Source organism: Prunus avium, chromosome 1, assembly GCF_965620075.1.
Source record: "Prunus avium chromosome 1, drPruAviu1.hap1.1, whole genome shotgun sequence".
In the NCBI taxonomy this organism is placed as follows: domain Eukaryota; kingdom Viridiplantae; phylum Streptophyta; class Magnoliopsida; order Rosales; family Rosaceae; genus Prunus; species Prunus avium.
The window spans coordinates 4,889,408-4,911,592 of NC_142284.1; the positions used below are offsets into that span (position 1 = coordinate 4,889,408).

Genomic DNA, 22,185 nt, shown 5'->3' on the forward strand with positions numbered 1-22,185 from the left:
GCTGTAATCCGTCGCTGGCCAGGTCATCATCCCCGCTCCTAAACGGCAAGTAGCCAATCGCGAGCCCCAAAACGAGAAGCACGGCTTTGCCGAGTCGGGCACCCGAGAACTTCCCTCCGCACAGAGGAGTAGAGTTTGGATCTGCGCCCCCGCCGACGCAGTCTTGAGATGCACGAAGAGGAGGATGGAAAGGGTGGAGTTGATGAGGTCGAGAAGGGATTGGACAGAGATGGGGAGAGAGAGAGGAAGAGACAGTGAGAGAGAAAAAAAACAGGGAGAGAGAATAAGACGGGGAAGTTCACCCTCTTGAATTATTAATCCTGGACAGATAAATGGTACTTGGTATGGTAAATTCGAATTATTAATCTTGGACAGATAAAATTTGCAGGCTGTATTGGTAAATTTATGTTTGTTTGTTGAAGAAGATGAGTGTGAGGTACAATGTTTTTGTCAAACAAAGTAGGGCAAATATTCAGTTATGCTAAGATACGCTCATATTCGCTCATATTCTTATTCTTCTCCAATATGGAGGTATTTATACAAATACAAAGATGTGTTAACCCTAAATAAAATAGGAAATAAATCTAAATTACAATAGAAAGTAAATCTAAATTACAATAGGAAATAAATCTTAATTATAATTGGACTAGACAAATAGGTAAGTAACTAAAATCCTAACATAGTAAGGAACCAAAATCCTAACTAAGTAAGGACTCGCCAACACTCCCCCTCAAGTTGGGCAAAGATATTTCGCATGCCCAACTTGACAAGCGAGTCATAGAACACCATACTTGAGAAGCACCAATTGTAGAGAAGGTCTTTTCGTCAACCACGAGTGAAACACGTGACAAACTAAAGCAAAGTTCGCAGTGGAAACACAAGAGCAAACCCTAAAAAATAGGGCACATAGCAGAACACAGAAACCCTATGAGCACGGCAGCAGATAAGGCAGAACACAGAAGCCCTGTGAGCACGACAATAGATGAAGCAGAACACAGAAGCCCTGTGAGCACGGCAGAAGATAAGGCAGATAGCAGAACACAGAAACCCTGTGAGCACGGCACTAGATAAGGCAGAACACAGAAGCCCTGTGAGCACGGCAGTAGGTAAGGCAGAACACAGAAGCCCTGTGAGCATGGCAGTAGGTAAGGCAGAACACAGAAGCCCTGTGAGCACGGCAGAAGATAGGGCAGAAACCAAAGGCAAGGCAAACACACCAGCAAAGGCATGAGCAACAATACTGGCACCAACAAGAGCAACAAGGCAGAGACATAACAGGCATCATCAACAGCAATACAAGGCATTGGCACTAGCAACAGCAGAGACAACTTCTCTTCACTCCCTCTCTCCCCTTGAAGAGAAGGGGTCGATTAAGCCATATGATCAATGGTACTTGAGAAACATGCACTGACTAACACTGAGATGCAGCAAAATTAGCCATGGCAGATAGGTGGTTAAATTGCAGCGGCATAGATGAGCAGCGGTGACAATAGCAAGGTAGACGGCGGCGGCGGCTGCGGCAGACTAGGATGATAAGCTAGATGTATAGTGCAACGGAAATAGGTAGTGTCTAGGGTTAGGGTAGACACAGATCAAAACACAGTAACATCATCGGCAATGACCATAGCACATCATCGGCAATGGCCATAACAATGGCAACATCAACGGCAACAATAGCGGCAACGGTAACATCAACGACAGTAGTAGAGATAACGGCAATGACAACAACAACATTTCTTCCATATCAACTTTAGCTAATTCACACAGACAACTTCTCTTCACTCCTCCTCTCCCCCTGAAGAGAAGAGGTCGTCGGAGTCAAGAAATAAGCAACATCTTCATGGGAATATGTCAAGCTAATGGGGATACATCAATAAACATATCGTTTTCACTCCCCCTCCCCCCTTTAAAGAGGAGGGGAGGAGAGCACTTAAATTGTAAGGAGAACGCAAACACAAGTCACAAGAAAACCTAGGCTCTTATACCATGTCAAACAAAGTAGGGCAAATATTTAGTTATGCTAAGATACGCTCATATTCGCTCATATTCTTATTCTTCTCCAATATGGAGGTATTTATACAAATACAAAGATGTGTTAACCCTAAATAAAATAGGAAATAAATCTAAATTACAATAGAAAGTAAATCTAAATTACAATAGGAAATAAATCTTAATTATAATTGGACTAGACAAATAGGTAAGTAACTAAAATCCTAACATAGTAAGGAACCAAAATCCTAACTAAGTAAGGACTCGCCAACAGTTTTGACCATGGGAAAGGAAGCGAAGTCACACGAGACTAGCTAGTGAATCAAATCAGAGTTTGAATAATCTGGGGTGGTCTTCGCTTGCTCCTCTCTCTCCTCCTAGAAAGAAAGAGGTTAACAAAAGTGGTTTTGTTTTGTGGCTGAAAAAAGATACAAAGGGACCTGGGTTGCGAGGTTGGGTTGGGATGGGGGTGGGGGAGGATGATAGGGGCGGGTGGGGTTTGGGTAATTTGGATTTCTTTTTTAAATTTTTGTTGGGGGTTTTTGGTTACTTTTTTGGTCACCTTTGTTTTTGGACCGAAATGCCCCTCAACAACTAACGACAGTTACTCTATTTTGACAGAAATTAGAATTTGTCCTTGAATTGCTTAAATTGAAAATTACAAGAACAAAATTAATCAAATTGAAACGATAGGGACCAATGTGGTAAAAGTGGCAAACTACAGGGACCAAAAATGACTTTTTGCCAAATTTCAACGTCTTTATAAAAGAACTGTTTTACCAGAATTGCTTATGTGTAGAAATGCTTCCTAGAGAAGCAGTTCTAAAGCAGCCCAACTTTGCAATGCATGATGACAATACAGAGGGTAAAATAGTAATTGCTGATAAGATTAACCTAGTTCATACACTACAATGCGTGTCACGTTTTGGGTGAAGCTGCAATGCCAAAGTCTACTCACTTCTTTACCCTTCCTTTTCCACCATGTTGTTGACTGTGTCCAGCAGTGGCTTGTCACGCGAATTGTTGAGGAGTTGGTGAGTCACAATTCACAAGTGTCAACCCAACAAAAGGGGCTTCACGAAGTTTGGACTTGTCTGCAGACGCGAAATGGCATCAGAGGCGAGAACCAGAGCAAGAAGAAGAAGCTGTCAAGCCACAGATTTCGGTGCAACTGCAGTGGCCAGCTCAGTGGACCTCTTGGTAGAGATCCTGATGCGCCTTCCAGCAAAACCCCTCCTCAGATTCAAATGCGTATCCAAACAATGGTACTCTATCATCTCTGATCCGCAGTTTATTATCAATTATGCCCAAAGAAACTTAAAACCTCTTTTGGGTTTGTTGTTGAGTGGTCGTAAAGAACAATTAGGTCCATACCCAGAATTTTCTTTCATTTCCATTGGAGGCTATGGCAAAACTGGGAGAGTCCCAAAATTTCTTACCATCCCCAAATTGGAAATTCAAGATTTCTGTAATGGGTTGATGTGCTATTCTAAGCCTCACATGGATGCCCCTCAGTTCACTTCTTATTATGTTTGCAATTCTGCTTCTGGGCAATCCAAAAGAATTAGAGTTCTTGAAAGTCCATCCAGCAAGAGATTGATGGCTGTGAATTTGGCTTTTGATCCTTCAAAGTCACCTTTTTACAATGTGATTTTTGTCAGTGAAACATCTGGGTCAGAATTGAACCATCTGATCAAAATTGATATTTACTCCTCTAAGACTCAGACTTGGAGACCCAGCACAAAGGGGCTGTTCATTGTGCCTCATGATGTGGACTTTGGCAATGGGGTTTACTGGAATGGCGCGATTTATTGGTACCATCGAAAGAAGAACTCTTTGGCATATTTTGATTTTGAGGCTGACTGCCTTGAAAGGTTGCAAATGCCATTAGTTTCTCAGGGATCGTACCCCATGAGTTTCGACTATTTTGGAGAGTCAGGCGGGCATTTGCATCTTGTTGGGACCTGCAGACCAGGCACTACTCTGTTCACTGTGTTTGAGATGGAGAAAGATAGGTCTGGCTGGTTTGTGAAGTGTAATGGTGATTTGGGTGCTTTAGCAACTACTTTCCCAAAGATGGTTACACCTAGACTCTCTAGGCGTTATTTGTTTTCTCCAGTGAGCCTGTTTAGAGGAGAAAAAGAAGAAGAGCTGAGTATTGTGCTAACAATACCTGGGAGTGTGGTCCAATATAACGCCAAGGATAAGACATCAAAGAAGCTCTGTGATCTGCCAAAAGGTTTCATTTTCAATGACTTTATGGGGCAAGGCTTTAGGTTTAAATCGCATCAGTACATGGAGACCCTTGCTTCCATATGAAAAGTAGTGTTTTTGTGGTATCTCCTCCCCTCTTCTACCTTACCTTTGCAAGGATGATTTTGCTATCGTTTCTATTTTATACATACGACTGTGTTGTAAGTTGTACAATCAAAACTTTGGTAATGAACTTTAAATGGAGTACCTTGCTTTCTAAACTGAGGTTGACTAGGCTTGTTGCTTCTAATTTAGACCCTTCTATGATTGAGGAAATTCAAAATTACAGTTGTTTTATGTGTTGCTACAGATATAAAACAGAGCTCTAATTTTATGCATATGACCATGTTGAAAGTTGTATTATAAATCGTTTGGCAAAGAACATTTGATGGAGGAGTATAACTTAATTGCTTTCTAAGAAAGATGACTAGGTTTGTTGTATCTAAGTTGGAGGCTTAGTGCCTTCTCTGTTGGAGAAATTCACAAATTTAGTTCTTTCATGCCCTGCTTCTGTTATAAATTCTTTCTATAGCAGAAAGACAGGAAGGAATTGGGTTAAAAATAAGTTCTTTCAATTCTGGCGATTTCATCCATGCACTTCTGATACTCATCGCAATTCAAGTATATGTCCAAATTTCCCTCCAATTCTGTGACAGTGTAAGCACATTTCCCCCATGTGGAGGGGTATTTCTGTCTACTCATGCCGTCTACCTTAGTGCTTAGCTGGATGTGTTCCTATGGCTCTGCAAAATTTTGATTCAAGGGTTTCACCAATTTTGATTCAGAGGTTGAAGAAGTGGCTCATCTTGTCATGTCAGATATATTATCCCCCGTTGGGAGCATGTGTTTACTCCATCACGAAATTTGATGTGTCCTTGAATTGCAATAGGTATCAAATTACATGGATCAAATCACTAGAACTGAAACTACAGGGATCAACATGGAAATCCGTCAATTTACAAAAGATCAAAGGTGACTTTTAGCCTTTTTCAGATGTTATTAGCAACAACTATATAATAACACTGATCGACAATAATATTTGGTGAATAAGTTGAATTCTAACTCAAAATAGTTGACAGTTGGCCGAGAACTTAAAACCGAACCATTTTTTCTTTTCAATACCAATGTTGTCTTTTTTTTTTTTTTTGTCTTTAAGGTCTCCATTTTATTCTTATCTGTAACATGCGTCACGCCTTATGCCAATCATGATTAATATTCATATCCGCTTTTACCATAAACGATTAAATGCGTATATGTGTTTTACTATATATGATTAACCGTAATTCATAATTGTCATAAAGGATTAACCATGGTTAGCATAAGAAGAAATGCTATAAGTAGTGGGAATAAATCACTAGTACTCCTCAACAATATTGACTGTGTTGAGTTGGTGATTTTTTTCATGTAAATGGTGTCATTTTGAGTTTTGGTGAGTCTCAATAGTGTCAAGACAAGTATAGGACTGACAAATCGGAACTTGGGCTTGTACGCAAAAATGGCACAGGATAGGAGAAGTTTAGAAAAGAGAAGAAGATGCGAAGCCAGTGCAGCTGCATTGGTCGACTGTTTGGACATGCTGATAGAGATTCTACTGCGGCTTCCGGCAAAGCAGATTTTCAGAACAAAGGCAGTGTCAAAAGAATGGTACTCCATAATCTCTGATCCTATTTTTGTTGTAAATTATGCCAAAAGAAACTCAAAATCTCTATCGGGGTTTGTCTTGAATGGTCGTAGAGCCCCATCCCCAGAATTTTTCTTCGTTTCTCTGAGAGGCAATACTAGGAGACCAGCTAGAGACCCAGAATTCATTAACATCCCCCAGATCAAAATTCAAAATATATGCAAGGGGTTGTTGTGTTATTCTCAGCCTCACATGGATGACTCTGGGTTCACTTCTTATTATGTTTGTAATCCTACTTCTGGGCAAACCAAAAGAATTAGTGTTCTCGACCATTCTGACAACAGGAGAGTAATGTCCGTTGATTTGGCTTTTGATCCTTTGAAATCAGCTTTCTACAATCTGATTTTTGTTACTGAATTATCTCGGTCAGAATCCCAGCAACTGATCAAGATTGGCATCTACTCCTCCAAGACTCAGTCTTGGAGCTATGGGCTGTATAATTTGGCTTATGAGGTAGGCTTTGGACATGGGGTTCATTGCAAGGGTGCTATTTATTGGAGCCATGTGAGAAACGACTCTGTGTCTTACTTTGATTTAGAGGCAAATTGCATTCAAAACTTGGGAATTCCCCAGATGACATCAGAACCCCACCGGACGAACATTGGTTACCTTGGGGAGTCGGGTGGGCGCTTGCATCTTGTCAGGACCTGCAGACCGAGCAGCATCCGCTTCATCATCTTTGAAATGAAGGATGATAGGTCAGGGTGGTTGGTGAAGTGTCAAGGCGATTTCGGGAATTTGGTGGCTTGTTTTCCGAGGATGGGAAGGTTTGCCCATGGGCCTTATCAGTTTAATTTGATGAACCTGTTTGAAGGTGAACGAGAAGAGGACTTGAACATTTTGCTCAAAATACCAGGTGGTGTGGTCCAGTATAATGCCAAGGACAAGACCTCAAGGAAGCTCCGGGGTCTGCCGAGAGGTTGCGTTTACAGTGAGTTTTCATTTTTTCATTGGACGTCTAAATCCTACCAATGCATTGAGACTCTTGCTTGCATATGAGAAGACCTGTGCTTTTATAAGGATGCTTTTTTTTTTGGTAATGTTTTTTATTTTACAGTGATCACATGTTATGAGTTGTTCAATCGAATAGTTTTGCAGAGAAAGATGGAGGTGTAGAACTTAGCTTTGTGACTGAGATTTGACTAGGTTGCAAATTTACAAATTACAGTTGTTTCTTTATTTCTTTCTTGCTTGCTTTTATCTCTTGGTCTGAGAATGATAAAAAAAATAGCTTCTTTCATGTGTTGCTACTAGGGGTGGGCTCGGTTTGGGTTGGTTCGGTTTTGGGCTCAACCCGAACACTGAACCGTAGGCCTTGGTTTGGTTATTTTGGAAACCGAAACCAAACCATGATTGATGAAAACTGATCACTTCGGTTAATCGGACTTGTTGGGTTGGTTTGGTTTGGTTTGGGTTTTTTGGTTTTCTTAGAAGAGAGAGAGAGAGAGAGAGAGAGAGAGAGAGAGAGAGAGAGAGAGAGAGATGAAGAGGAGAAGAAGAAAAAGAGGGAGAGATGGAGAAGAAGAAGGAGGAAAAAAAAGAAGAGGGAAACTATGTATTATATATATTTCTTGTAATAATATTATATATAATATTTTTTTAATACCATCGGTTTGGTTAAACCGTGGTTTTGAATATTGCAAACCGCACACTGAACCATATATTTCGGGTTGGTTTGGATTCAAACCGATGACCAAAAAAATATTGAAAAAAAACCAAACCAACCCAAACCATCGGTTTGGTTTGGGCGGTTTGATCGGGTTACCGGTTTGAATGCCCAGCCCTAGTTGCTACTGCTACAAATTGTTTCTAAAGCACAAGCTGAGGAGAGAGAAATGACTCATAGTGGCTTTTTATAATTTAATGTTGCTTTGTTTTATGTATATTTTAAACTTTTAATTAATGATAACTTTTTTTTTTTAAATAAGAGATGGACCAATTATATGGAATTAAAAAATAATTATAGTATTTATGACTCCTTAAACTAGAGAGTATGATTGAAGTTCAAATTTTATAGAGAGCTCCTAAAATAGCTTTTGTGTATTTTTAACTAAATTTTAACTTAGGAAGCATGATTGTGGATGTCAGTTTACATAGTGGAATGGTAACATCAAAACATCTAACAGTTGGACCTGGTATAATTCTTTTTTCATGAATTTTGTTTCACATTAATGTATTTTTTTTTCTCTCTATGTACATGTATGAAACAAGAGAAAAGACAGTTGCATAAGAGCATCCAGAATGGGCTCCCTAAATCATCTCATTAGACAAACTTTAGGGAGGAATTGGAAAAATACAACTCAAACCATGCTCCCTATCCACCTCTTAAAATAGGGAGACTTCTAGGAGGTCCTAAATCTGAGAGAGAAATAACTCCTAGTGGCTCCCTATAATTTAATGTTGCTTTATTTTATGAGTATTTTAAACCTTTAATTAATGCTAAGTATTTTTTTTTTTTTTAATTATAGAGATGGACCAATCAAAAAAGAGTTATAACATTTATGACTCTCTAAGCTAGAGAGTACGACTGGAGTTCCTAAAATAACTTTTATATGTTTTTAGCTAAATTTGAACTAAAAAACTTTTATGACTCTCTAAGTATCAAGTTTAGGAGTAAAAATAAAATGATGATGATAATAGTCGGTGAATTAGTAGCTGCAAGTAGTAGTTGCCGATTGGTTGGAAACTTAAATCCGGACTTAATTTTTGTTTGTTTGTTTATTTTTCTCAATGATTTTCTTTTTCATATATGAAGGATAAAAATCGTGTATGTGGACTAGTTTGAGGAAATTTCGGGGTATGGCGTTCAAGGTGAGGCGGAGATGGTATTAATCCCAAATTTGAACCCACCTCATTATATATATGTTGAGGCCCAAAAAGTCACAAGAAGCCCAAAGATATCTAAAACCCAGTATAACATACAATAATTGCCACTTGCTAATCCAAATTGTATTTTGGGAATTAATTAATTAATAAATATAAAAATAGTGTACATGTCATGGCAAACAAATAATACATTTTCCTATGCTAAATCACTTGACAAGCTTATGTGGGCCTAAGCCATATACATGCCTGGGCCTTGCTGATCAGGTTGTGGTGTGGATGGTTACAAGGATCCATGAGACTCATTAAAGGTTCAAAAGAATGTAGGTTTTGGGCTAATAGGGAGCCCAAAATCCAAGCCCATTTTCTTGAGCCCGTTGAATGGGTAAGCAGAGAGAACGCACCTTCTTCCAGCATTTATTACCCGACTCTCAATTTCTTTGAGCACTATGGGTAAGCAGAGAGAACGCACCTTCTTCCAGCATTTATTACCCGACTCTCAATTTCTTTGAGCACTAAACCCTTCTAGCAGCTCTAAAACTAGGCTGCTGTGAAGACCCATATTTTAAATGGATAAAAGAAGATATTTATCATTTGCATAAACTTGGACGATATTATCTTTTTAAGATATTTATCTTTTGGGTAAACTTGGATGATCTTATCTTGTTAAGATATTTATCTTTTGGATAAATTTGGATGTTCTTATCCTTTTAATATTGAAGTTTATCCTATCCCTATACCCACTATAAATAGGAGCATAACCTTATAATTTCAAAACATGAGAAATTAGAAAGAAATTTAGAGAGAAGAAGAATTGTTAAGAAAAAGAGTGGGAGACTGAGTTTGTGAATGCGATGGAAAATTGGGAAAACACCTTACATTTCTAGCAAAAGCTTTGGTGTCAAGGTAAGGGTTTCTCGGGGGCCTTTACGGGGATTGATCTAATTAAATTTCGTGAACACTATATTATGTGTGATATGATTATTTGATTAATATTTTTGTTACAATGGAATGGTTTTCCTGGAATGTTTATGTGTTCTATGCATTGGTAGGGGAGCGTTCTGCCTAGAGGGAAGCACCTGCGCAAGCGGCGGTGGACGAAGCGGAAGCGAGAATGTCGGCTTGAGTAACGCAAACATTGGTGAGAATCCAATGCCCTGAAAACCTAAGGGTTCCTCCGCAAGGTTTGTCCATGAAGGGTGAGTCAGGGCCTAAGATTAGGCCAAAAGGCGTAGTCGATGGACAACAGGTGAATATTCCTGTACTACCCCTTGTTGGTCCCGAGGGACAGAGGAGGCTAGGTTAGCTGAAAGATGGTTTACTAGTCGTATAATTCATAAAAGGAAAATAACATTAATTCCTAAATTTAATATTGAATTTAAATTACTAATACGTTAAATAGATTACTAGTCGTAATTCATAAAAGGAAAACAACATTAATTCAAAAATAGATTACTAATACGTTAATGTTGAATTTAATATTTAATTTCAAATAAGTTTGTAAATTAATTCCTACATCCATTACAACCATTTGGAGATCTTTCCAAATTCAATGTGTGTCATTAGTTACACCCCCATAACACATTCAGTCATAAATAGGGGTAGTTTTGGAATCCAAAAAATACAATAAATCAGATTTTAAGTTATATTAGGTAACTTGCTTAGTTGGATCCTAGTCATTGGGTATTATCTGCATCTCCCCATTTAGGAACCCCATGGGGATGGCCTAGGAGCTTAGTAAGCTTTATCATTTTGGTCCAAAATCTATAAAATTAATGAATTTGGTTGTGCGTCCTTCCATGCATATCAGTTTATAGAGAATAATAAATTGAGCTTAGACCCATAAAATTCATTTTAAATCACCTACAACCCTTTCCTTTAGTTTTCTATTTAAAGCCTTCAATTGTTAGAAAAATACCTTTAGAACCCAGAATATTTCATCGAAGCTGTAAAAGGGGCTCTATCCACCATTGTAGAGCCCCAATTAAGAAAAAATGGGCAAAACGAAGCCAACAGTGCGTTGGGCGAGTGGGAGCAGAACCTAACAAGGGCTTCAGCTTTTATTGGCATGGAGCCTGCTCGGGCTCAAGGGGCTCTATCTAGGTCCATAGATATAGAGACTGCTCTGGCAGGGCTTGGGCTCCATATTTAGACGGAAATGCTATAATGAGGGGGTTCTGGGAGGGGTTCAATCTTGCTATCCAATAAACTTTTTTTGATGATTAGATGGTTGGATTAAAAGGGGCTCTATCCACCATTGTAGAGCCCCAATTAAGAATAATGCCCTTAAGATGATAAGAAATAAAGTTATCCACTACCACAAAAGTGCCGCAACTAAAATAAATGCTAGAAACGAGAATCATCTTGTTGGCGGTTAAGGTTGGAACCCACGCACTCATAGTAATCCCTTTCCATATCAATGAATTGGAATTAGGTATTCTTAGAGCATAAATTTCAACAAGGTGGAAATACATCCTGAAAACAAAGCCTATAGCAAGTCTATATAAAAGATTTTGGACCTTCTCCATCTATTGCCAATTCATTTTAAGAAAATGTTAATGAACCACATTATTGTATCACATTGTAAATCTCCAATCCAATAATATGATATCCATAACATTACTCTTGATTTTATATTATAGACTACAAAAACTTACAAATAATAGAGGAAAGGGAAAATGAAAATGCATTTGATCGCTTAATATTTCATTATTTTAAAATACAAGATTTATTATATAAAAAAAATATATATACATCATTTATGTCAAAACATTTTCATCATAATATTTATTGGAAAAAACAACAATTATTTAAATTGTAAAACTCATATCTATATATCACAAACGATAAAACTTCATAATCTATATACAAATAGAAAAAATTACATAAAGCAACGCAAAATGAATTTACTTTAATATTTTGATAAATTGTGGATTTAGCACATCATTTCCATCTACGAGAGGGTTTGTTTTTCCCCATTCCTCTAACATGCAGTTGATTTCAGGAGTAATGATGCAAACATTGCCATCAACTTCACACTTGTAAGTTGGATATGTTATGTTTTCCTATTTAGATCGGTGTACTAGATACTAAGTTATATCAAGTTTGATAAGGGTTTAAATTAAGTTGTGCCTTGAGGCCCAAAACCTTGTGAAATAAGGAAGCGTTTTGAGGCCTATTAAGGAGTCCTATTTTATTTCCTTATTGCATGAACTGATTAAGTGGGCTTGGAAGATTAGTCAAGTCGGCCCTCGGTGATGAGTAGAGACGACTTGACCTAGCCCTATATAAGCTTAAGGCCATGCTCTCATCAGACATGTTCTCTAAACCTATTCTCATCATAAAGAGAGAGTTGAAACAGATTCTGAGAGAGAGCATAAGTCTTAAGCCGTTCCTGTTCTTGCTAGGGTTTAGGGTATCGATTATGCCATCACTCAAGACGAGCCAACCAGACCCGTTGCGAATTCCCCTGCTGAAGTTAAAAGGGTGCATGAAGCTTGGAGGGTGGCAAATAAGGTTTGTCTGCTAGTTATGAAGAAGACTATGATAGAAGCTCTTTTTGGTGGAGTTCCAGAAACAAAAAGTGCCAAGCAGTTTATGGAATTCGTTGAAACAAAATTTAAGGAATCTGGTAAGGCTGAAACGAAACATCTCATGTGTAGGCTGGCTAATATGAAGTATGAAGGAGGAGGCAGCGTAAGAGAACATCTCATGGGACTCATGGATATTGCTTCCAAATTGAGCAAGTTGAAAGTGCCTATTGCCCCAAATTATCTAGTGCATATTGTGCTGGAATCCCTACCTTTTGATCAGATGAAATCCACCTACAACACTCTGAAGGAAGATTGGACAATGGATGACTTGATTACAATTGCTGTTCTTGAGGAGAATAGGACAAAAGCTCGTGGTGGTGTGGTTAACGTGGTTACTGCCAAGAAGTATGAGGATAAGGGTGTTGCAAAGTGGGGAGTAAAGAAGCAGAGTCAGTTTCAAAAGAACAAACCTCTTGGCGTGACCCCTACCACTGAATTTAAGTGCTTTTTCTGCCAGAAGGAAGGTCACATGAAGAAGAACTGCAACAACTACAAGAAGTGGTTTGAGAAGAACAAGAACAAAGGTAATAAAGAATTAGCCTTAGTGAGTTTTGAGTCTAATTTAGTGAATGTTCCTTCTAATTCTTGGTGGTTAGATACGGGTGCCTCGATTCATATAGCTCATAATGTGCAGGAATTCACAAGAAGGAGGGAACCAAGAAAGCATGAAGTTAAAGTGTTCGTGGGGGAATGGAGAGCAAGTAGATGTAGAAGCCATTGGAGTAGTACAGCTGAAATTGGATTCTGGTTTTATTTTAGAGTTGGATGATGTAGTTTTAGTACCCTCAATGAAGAGGAATTTGATTTCTGTTTCAAGATTATCAAGACTTGGTTTTGTTTTTCAATTCAATAAAGATGGCTTTACATTATCTCAGAATTCAAATATTCTTGCTACTGGTTTTCTCTCAAATGGATTATGTTGTCTCAATTATAATAAAGAGGGTGAGGTTTTAATGGCTGGATCGAGTGAGAAACGAATTAGAAGTGAAGGAATATCCACTAGGTTATGGCATAGACGTTTAGGGCATATTTCAAAAGAAAGAATGAAAATTCTTGTTAAGGAACAAATCTTGTCATCATTGACTTTCCGTGATGACGAAATTTGTAGTGAATGTGTTAAAGGAAAGCTCACTAAGACCAAGAAGAAAGGTGCAACTCGCAGTAATGACCTCTTAGAAATCATCACTTTTATAGATGACCATTCTCGTTTTGGTTATCTGTATCTCATAGCAGAAAAGTCTCAAACTTTTGAAATGTTTAAGATTTTTCAAACTGAAGTAGAAAGGCAGCTTGAGAAAAAGATTAAGATTGTGAGGTCAGACAGAGGGCGTGAATATTATGGACGTTTTGATGAAGAAGGACGACGTGCTGGACCTTTTGCAAGGTATTTACAAGATAATGGAATAGTTGCTCAGTACACAACGCTCGGAACTCCGCAACAGAATGGTGTAGCTGATATAAGAAATCAAACCTTGAAGGATATGGTTCGCAGCATGATTTTGAAAACTGATTTGCCTAAAAGTCTATGGGGAGAAGCGATCAAAACAGCAAACTACATACTTAATAGAGTGCCTAGCAAGTATGTGCCTAAGACACCTTTCAAAATTTGGACTACCAGAAAGCCTAGTCTGAGACATCTTCATGTATGGGGTTGCAAGGCTGAAGCTAGAATCTATAACCCTCAAGAGAAGAAGCTTGATCCTAAAACGATTAGATGCCATTTTATAGGTTATCCCGCAAGGTCAAAGGGTTTTAGATTTTATTGTCCAAATTATGGTACCCGAATTGTTGAGACTGGTTGTGCAAAGTTTATAGAGCATGAGGAGAATGCCACTGAGAATGAAGATTTTATCTTTGAAGAAGAAGGTGATGTAGCTGTGATTGAGAATGCTGAACCAGATGTTACATCCCCTATTCCTTTAAGTGAAACTATTTTGGAAAATCTTCAGTTTGAAGAACCAGTTGTCGAGAATCCTGAGTTGGATAATCCACAAGAACCAGTACAACCGAGAAGATCTGACAGACCAAGAAGATCCACAACAAATTCAGATTATGTGTACTTACAAGAAGCAGATTTTGACATTGGAGATGAGGCTGATCCAACAAGTTTTAAAGAAGCAATGGAGAGTTAGAATGCAGAAAAATGGAGGGAAGCGATATTGAATGAACTTGAAAGCATGAAGAATAATCAAGTATGGGAATTAGTTGAACCTCAGAAGAGCCAAAAATTGGTAGGCTCGAAATGGGTATTTAAAACAAAGAAGGATAAAGATGGAAGAATCGAAAGATTTAAGGCTAGATTGGTAGCAAAAGGATTTACCCAAAGGGAGGGAATTGACTACACTGAGACGTTTTCTTCAGTTTCCACCAAAGATTCTTTCCGCATCATTATGGCTTTGGTGCCGCATTATGACCTACTTTTGCATCAAATGGATGTCAAAACTGCCTTCCTGAATAGTGAACTCGAAGAAGAAAATTATATGAGGCAACCTGAAGGGTTTGCAAAGGAGGGAAAAGAGCATATGGTTTGCAAACTTGGCAAGGCAATTTATGGACTGAAGCAAGCAAGCAGGAGGTGGTATTTCAAATTTCACCAAACTGTTTCATCTTATGGTTTTGAAGAGAACATAGCTGACCAATGCATTTATCTGAAGAAGTGTGGGAGTTGATTTATTTTTCTGGTGTTGTATGTCGACGATATACTATTGGCTACAAATGATCACAATTTACTGAAGGACACTAAGAAGCTACTTTCAAATAATTTTGAAATGAAGGATTTGGGAGAAGCTGCTTTTGTATTGGGCATTGAAATTCAGAGAGACCGAGCCCGAGGCCTCCTAGGCTTATCACAGAAGACATACATTGAGAGGATCCTCAAGCGTTTTGACATGAGTATGTGTTCTGGACAGAAATGTCATGCCCCGGACCCGGGGGTAGGTGGAAACTGTTAGAAATGTGCCCTAAGAGCCAATACATTTGATGTAATCTCCTTAGAATACATTTCGTATATGATAAATAAAGGGCAATATTATTTTGTTATCTTTTATGTCGTGTAAAGAAACAAAAGTCCAGGGTGTACTAGATAAGAGATAAAGTAATCTAAAGAAGTTTAGATTCGGGAGACCTTTAATCTCTAACTGTAGTATCCCAAAATGTTCCTAATCATAAGGTTATCAAATGGGCATTGATAAACCGTCAAGATTGGCACATACTATGTATGCTCAATGATGAGGATGGTTGGTCTCAAAACATTTGTGTAGTTGACACTAATACAAGTATGTGGGTGCTCATTAGTGAATGAGTACACTGAACGCGATCAACCGCAGTTCTCGTATGGAGTATTTATCTATATGTCAAACGAGAACTTATAGTTGCAATAATGCAAATTAGTCCTTATACCTGAGGCATCATGGTTGTCTTGTGATGCGTTATTGATCTTTGATAACTCACAAAGGCAAGTCGTAAAAGATTTTCCTTATGTGTTATTGGGATCTCTTAATTCATCATGGAGATATGTGAATGTACAATAAGGAATCTCTACCTTTGATAAGAAAAGGAGAATGTTTCAAGATATGATTCAGTGAATCTTCGGCCGAAGTACTTGAACATGATTTAAAAAGTGTTTTAATTATGTTCTATTGAATCATATGAGGTTAATCATATTAGGGGTTTGACATTATCAATCCGTACCCTAATAATATGATTGGAAACATTGTATAAGAGAAGGATCGTATTGCATTGCAATTCCAACTGAATAGGTTCTTCATCTATTCTAATTAGCTTGGGTAGTCATGATATATTGCTAGATGTCACTCTTGGCTTGTGGAAGTCCTAGGATTGATTGTGATCGATCCAAATAAAGGAAGAATTAAAAGGGGGTTTTAATTCCAGTTGGTTAGAAAGAGTTCTAATGTTTTCCCACTGCCTTGCTAAATTAGAACCTAATGGATCGCACACCTTAAATGGTTAACTTTGAGTAATACAAATGAGAATGAAGAAATCAATTTGATTGATTTGATGTGGATGATTTACTACGTGTAAAAATATATTTGGGCCTCAGTAATAGTTAATGATAAGCCCAAATGGTTGGGTATCAAGCCCATGGACTTAAGACACCTAAATTATGGCTTAAGTGTCATAAGGCCCAATTTTGGAAGCCCAATGGGGTTTGGCCGAAAATGCTTAAGTAAAGGTGTATGGGAATTGTTTCCACAAGCTCATTTACACACAAACACAATCCAACATCAACCAAATAGGTTTGGGAGATCAAAGAGAGATAGTTGTGAGTTTTCAAGAGTGAAACACAATCATCTTTCAAAAGGGGTTTAGATTGAAACCAATCTTGAGGATCTTGCACTAGCATCCTTGTATTCTCAAGATACTTCTTCTCATCTCAAGGTTCCATTGGTGTGGAGACTTAGAGGCCATATACTTTTGTGGCTCACAAGGAGGAGAAAGATCAAGAGGAGATCAACAAAGGGAAATCATCAAGAGAAGACCAAAACACAACTTGGTTCATATTATAGCTTCAAGGGTAATTAGAACTTATCCTTTCTCTTGAATTTTCATTTATGAAAAACATATCAATGTTCATGGCTTAAGATACTTGGAAGAAGTTTTGTTTTGAATTTAAACAACCACCATATTCTTCCGCTGCAATTAATTTGATTAATTTGTATGTTTAATGTTCAAATCAACTTCTTAAAAATGTTTTAAAACCAACAATTGGTATCAGAGCCATAGGTCATGAACTTGATATGTTTCTAGGGTTTAGAGATGCATATGTGGGTTATAAATTCATTTAAAAGTATAATGGTTATACTTGATTTATTTTGATATGATTAAGTGTAAATCAAATGGAGTGAAAGGGGTTGTTTGGGATTTTGAATTTCCGGATTTATGTTTTGATGATTGATGCTCTCTTTGTATGCATATATGTATGTATGAACATTAGAGCATAGTTGCATTAAAACCCCATGATTTTAACTTCATGAAATATTTGATACTAAGAGCATGAGATGGTTAAAATGGAATATGGATTTTTCCGGAAATAGCATGAACATTCATATAAGTTCATATGCATGTTCTTGGTGTTCTTGATGTTCTTGTTATGGGATCTTTTTGATCCATAAGTTAGGTGACTAATTTTGATGATTGTGTTTAGTGGAATTTTCCACCAAAATAGGTCAAAAGATGATGATGGTGTTTTATTATAAAATTAAAAGTTTTTCAAAATGTTTCCACTCAATAAACATTTACCCACCACACTAAAATTAATAAGATTACTTTGGTGAGTGTGTGGGGCTATCTAGATTTAAATTATGTTGATTTGATATAAAATGCAAAAGTTGTTCAAATTATTCCCATCACTAATTATTTACCCACCACACTAAAATTAATTTTGATTACTTTGGTGAGTGTGGTTGGCCTACCTAGTCACATTCATGATTATTCACCTTGTTGGAATAATCATGATCACCACTTTGTATTATACAAATGCATGCTTTAACCCCACACCCTAGTGGATCAACTTTGGATCCATTATTAATTGTTGAATAGTTTTGGACCTAATTACCATATATGATAAGTGTAACTATGTCCAAAAGATTTCCACAATTACTTTTGCTATTGTAGTAAAACGTTTTCACTCCATGGTAAATTTATTTTGAATATGGTTACCACTTGAATTAAACCCACATATGTATGCAACCCAAGAGCATGTATTTACATTGCTAGTTTAATTGTTTAAAGCATTTAAATAATTAAAGGATGGTTATGGACTTAGACCAAACAATTGAGCTATGTGATTGGCCGCTTATTGGATATGTATTCGATTTTGATTGGCTATGTAATAATGAAATGGCTTTCATGCCTAATTTATTTGGCTATGTAATAATAAAATGGCTTTCATGCCTAATTTATTTTTTTATGCGCGCGTAATTAAAATGAATCACCTTCCAAGACCATGATCCAACATGGTGGCTCGTGTTGGATCAACAAGAAAGTCCATAATCATCCTATAAGCCCAATGCAATTTGAATGTTCGGTAATGAGAATAATTAACCAATTAGTAGCACCATGTATTCTCGCTATCTTAAGCAAATGGTTTCTAAAATATTTAGTGGGAGTATTATGTGCTACTAATATGTTGCATTGGGAACCATTTAATGAGATTAGATAGGTAATTTTAACAGGATTAAAATTGGATTAAAATGAGACCAAATTAACTACCCTCAAAGCAATATTAAGTTGATAAGCGAAATGGCATTTTGAATGCTATTTTGTGGCCTTCCACCATGGTAGTCTCTTATTGGGTGGCACATTTACACTTTGTTGTACCTCAGTGAGGCAACATCCAGTACTTGTAACCATCCAAGGGAAGCCTATTACACATACTTGATGTAGTGCGGATAGATAATGAGTGTGGCCAACAAATCGTTAGGTTGAGGTCATGCTTGAAACCCTATACCCACAAGCATGGTGGGAATAACTTAACTAAGACGAACGAAACCAACAAACTGTTAGGTTGAGGTCTAGTTCTCTAGAGGCCATAGTGATGGGTATTCACATGAATGATGTGATTGGATAAGAGTATCCTCTCATTAGTAAGATAGCAATCCAACAAACTGTTAGGTTGAGGAAAACTATATGAAATTGAGACTCCCATCCCCACTAAGAGTTTCAACGGAAACTCTCGGATTTCAAGAGGGATATGAAATTTGCCAAAAATAGTGGGAGCTACCATCATGACTTAAAGACCCTAAGTTTTTGGTAGAAGATTAATCTAAACTAAAATTTGTTTACGTTGTTGCAGAATTTTCAAATGGCCGTTAAAAACCCAATCTCATCGATACTTAACAATTACATCCTTGATGGCACGAACTATCCGGGTTGGCTTCGCAAAATGAAACTTGTCCTTAAAATGGATGAGATTGATTATGTGTTGACACAAGCCCCACCACATATTGCTCCTGACGAAGAAGCTACTAAGGAAGAAATAACTGCTTATGAGAAGCATGTTAAGGATGATAGTAGAGGTAAATGTTACTTACTAGCATCCATGAATGATGAGCTACTTAAACAACATGAAGATATGGATGATTGTGCTTCCATATTGCTTCACCTTAAAGAGCTTTATGGTGAAGCTACTCGTAGCTTGCGATTCAATACAATATGTGAACTTGTCAACACAAAGATGACAAGAGGGACTCAGGTTAATCAGCATGGTCTCAAGATAATATCATTGCTTGAGAAATTGGAAAAATTGGATTGTCCATTTAATGCTGAAGTTCAACAAGATTTTTTTCTTTCGTCCCTCTCATCAGATTTTTCCCAATTTGTTATGAACTATAATATGGGAAAAATGGAAAGTTCCTTACCTGAGCTACTCAATATGGCTATAGTAGCTGAAAAGAATATCTCAAAGGATAAAGGGTTGAAAGGGACAGTTGCGGTGTTTGAAAAGAGTTCTTCCTCCTCTTCCAAATCCAAACCGAAAGGTAAGGATAAGGGAAAGAAGAAGAAAGGTTTTCTAAAACCCAAGGAAAGAAAAATAACAAAGAAAGGCAAGGAACCGAAAGGAACTTGCTTTCACTGTGGAAAGGATGGACATTGGAAGAGAAATTGCAAGGATTACCTCGCAAGCTTAAAGAACAAGCCTTCGGAAGGTAACACTCTTGTTCTTGAATCAGTTTTTACAGTTAATACTTCTACCTGGATAGTTGATTCAGGAGCTAGTCAACATATTTGCAATTGTGTGCAGGGACTAGTAGGAAGTAGAAGACTCGGAAAAGGAGAAATGGTGCTAACTGTGGGTAATGGCACTAAGGTAGCTGCCAAAGCTGTAGGCACCTATCGTCTCAATCTACCTTCCGGGGAGACCCTGAATTTGAATAATTATTATTTCATTTCTGGTTGTGTAAAGAACTTAATATCTGTCTCTATGCTTTTAAGAGACGGATTTGTTGTTTTGTTTGACAAACTACTTTGTTCTATTTCACATAATAATCGAATTATTGCTTATGCAAATTTGATTGATGGTCTTTTTCATTTAGAAATGAATGGTAGTATTAACTGTATAGATAAAGATGCACCTAGACCTAAAAGGCCTAGAGAAGTGGATAACTCAACTAAATTGTGGCACCTCAAACTTGGACACATTGGCCTGGATAGGATTCACCGGATGGCAAAAGATGGATGCCTTGGATCTTTAGACCCTGCTCCTATGCCTACTTGTGAATCTTGTCTACAAGGTAAAATGACCAAGTCTCCTTTTACAGGAAAAGGAGAAAGAGTTACAGAGTTGTTGGGGTTAATCCACACAGATGTTTGTGGACCTTTGTCTACAAACGCAAGGGGAGGTTATTCATACTTCATTACCTTTACTGATGATCATTCACGGTTCGGGTACTTATACTTAATGAAGCATAAGTCTGAATCTTTTGAAAAGTTTCAGGAATTCAGAAATGAAGTTGAAAACCAAACAGGCAAGAGTATTAAAATCCTTAGATCCGATCGAGGAGGTGAATACTTAAGCACAGAGTTTCTTGATTACCTCAAGGAACATGGCATCTTATCACAATGGACTCCACCAGGGACTCCACAACATAATGGGGTTTCTGAAAGGAGAAATCGAACCTTAATGGATATGGTTCGTTCCATGATGAGCTATACTGATTTACCTATATCCTTTTGGGGATATGCACTTGAAACAGCAATTCATTTGTTAAATAGAGTGCCTTCCAAGTCTGTTCCACAAACTCCATACGAAATGTGGTTTGGGAAGAAACCAAGTCTTGGTTATATCAAGATTTGGGGTTGTCCAGCATATGTCAAAAGACAAGATGTGGATAAACTAGATGCAAGGTCAGTGAAGTGTAGATTTATCGGGTATCCCAAGGAAACTATGGGATATTACTTCTATCACATCGACGAGCAAAAGGTGTTCGTCGCAAGGTCAGCTACCTTCCTGGAAAGAGAATACGCTCTTGATGGGAAAGGGGGACATGAGATAGAACTCAAGGAATTGTCCAAAGAGCTAGAAATCAACACTGAACTGAATGCAATCCCAGATCCACAAACTGATATGACACAAACTCCGCGTAGTTCAAGTAGGGTTAGAAGAATGCCTGAGAGGTATTACGGTTTCCTTCATGAAAACGAAGGAGAGTTAAATCTCCTAAGTGATTGTAAGGATATTGAAGACCCTTCGAACTACAATGAGGCAATGTCAGACATTGACTCACAGAAATGGCTTGGAGCCATGAAATCCGAAATGGATTCTATGTATACCAACCAAGTCTGGACTCTAGTTGATCCGCCTCCTGGTATTGTACCAATAGGAAATAAATGGATCTTTAAGAGGAAGATAGGCTCAGATGGGAAAATAGAAACCTACAAGGCAAGGCTAGTAGCAAAGGGCTACAAGCAGAGAGAAGGGATTGACTATGAAGAAACCTTCTCTCCTGTTGCTATGACAAAGTCTATTCGGATTTTGCTTGCAATAGCTGCATACCATGATTATGAGATTTGGCAAATGGATGTGAAGACGGCTTTTCTTAATGGCCACCTTCAGGAAGAACTATACATGGATCAACCTGAAGGCTTCATTTCTACAGCTGATAAGCATAAGGTATGCAAGCTACATAAATCCATTTATGGGTTGAAGCAAGCTTCTAGGAGTTGGAACATCCGCTTTGATGAAGTTGTCAAATCGTTTGACTTCATGCAAAACATGGATGACCAATGTGTGTACAAAAAGGTCAGTGGGAGTTCGGTAGTATTCCTAGTGTTGTATGTAGATGACATACTGATTATTGGAAACGATATAGGAATGCTATCTTCAGT

At 37.8% G+C, this 22,185-nt stretch overlaps 2 protein-coding genes across 2 annotated transcripts; both read left to right on the forward strand.

Moving 5' to 3' along the window:
• The first annotated feature begins 2,934 nt into the window (after window positions 1-2,934).
• LOC110766182 (F-box protein At5g07610) lies at window positions 2,935-4,463 on the forward strand. The gene has a single exon (XM_021969460.2). It carries the CDS (start codon window positions 3,097-3,099, stop codon window positions 4,306-4,308), a length of 1,212 nt encoding a protein of 403 aa, XP_021825152.1. The 5' UTR covers window positions 2,935-3,096; the 3' UTR covers window positions 4,309-4,463.
• Window positions 4,464-5,737: 1,274 nt separating this feature from the next.
• On the forward strand, window positions 5,738-6,922 carry LOC110766176 (F-box protein At5g07610-like). The gene has a single exon (XM_021969455.1). The coding sequence runs from the start codon at window positions 5,738-5,740 to the stop codon at window positions 6,920-6,922; it is 1,185 nt and encodes a 394-aa protein (XP_021825147.1).
• The last annotated feature ends 15,263 nt before the right edge of the window (window positions 6,923-22,185 follow it).

Excerpts from the sequence above, each read along its gene's own strand:
- LOC110766182 (XM_021969460.2), top strand. The coding sequence starts at position 3,097 with ATGGCATCAGAGGCGAGAACCAGAGCAAGAAGAAGAAGCTGTCAAGCC.
- LOC110766176 (XM_021969455.1), top strand. The coding sequence starts at position 5,738 with ATGGCACAGGATAGGAGAAGTTTAGAAAAGAGAAGAAGATGCGAAGCC.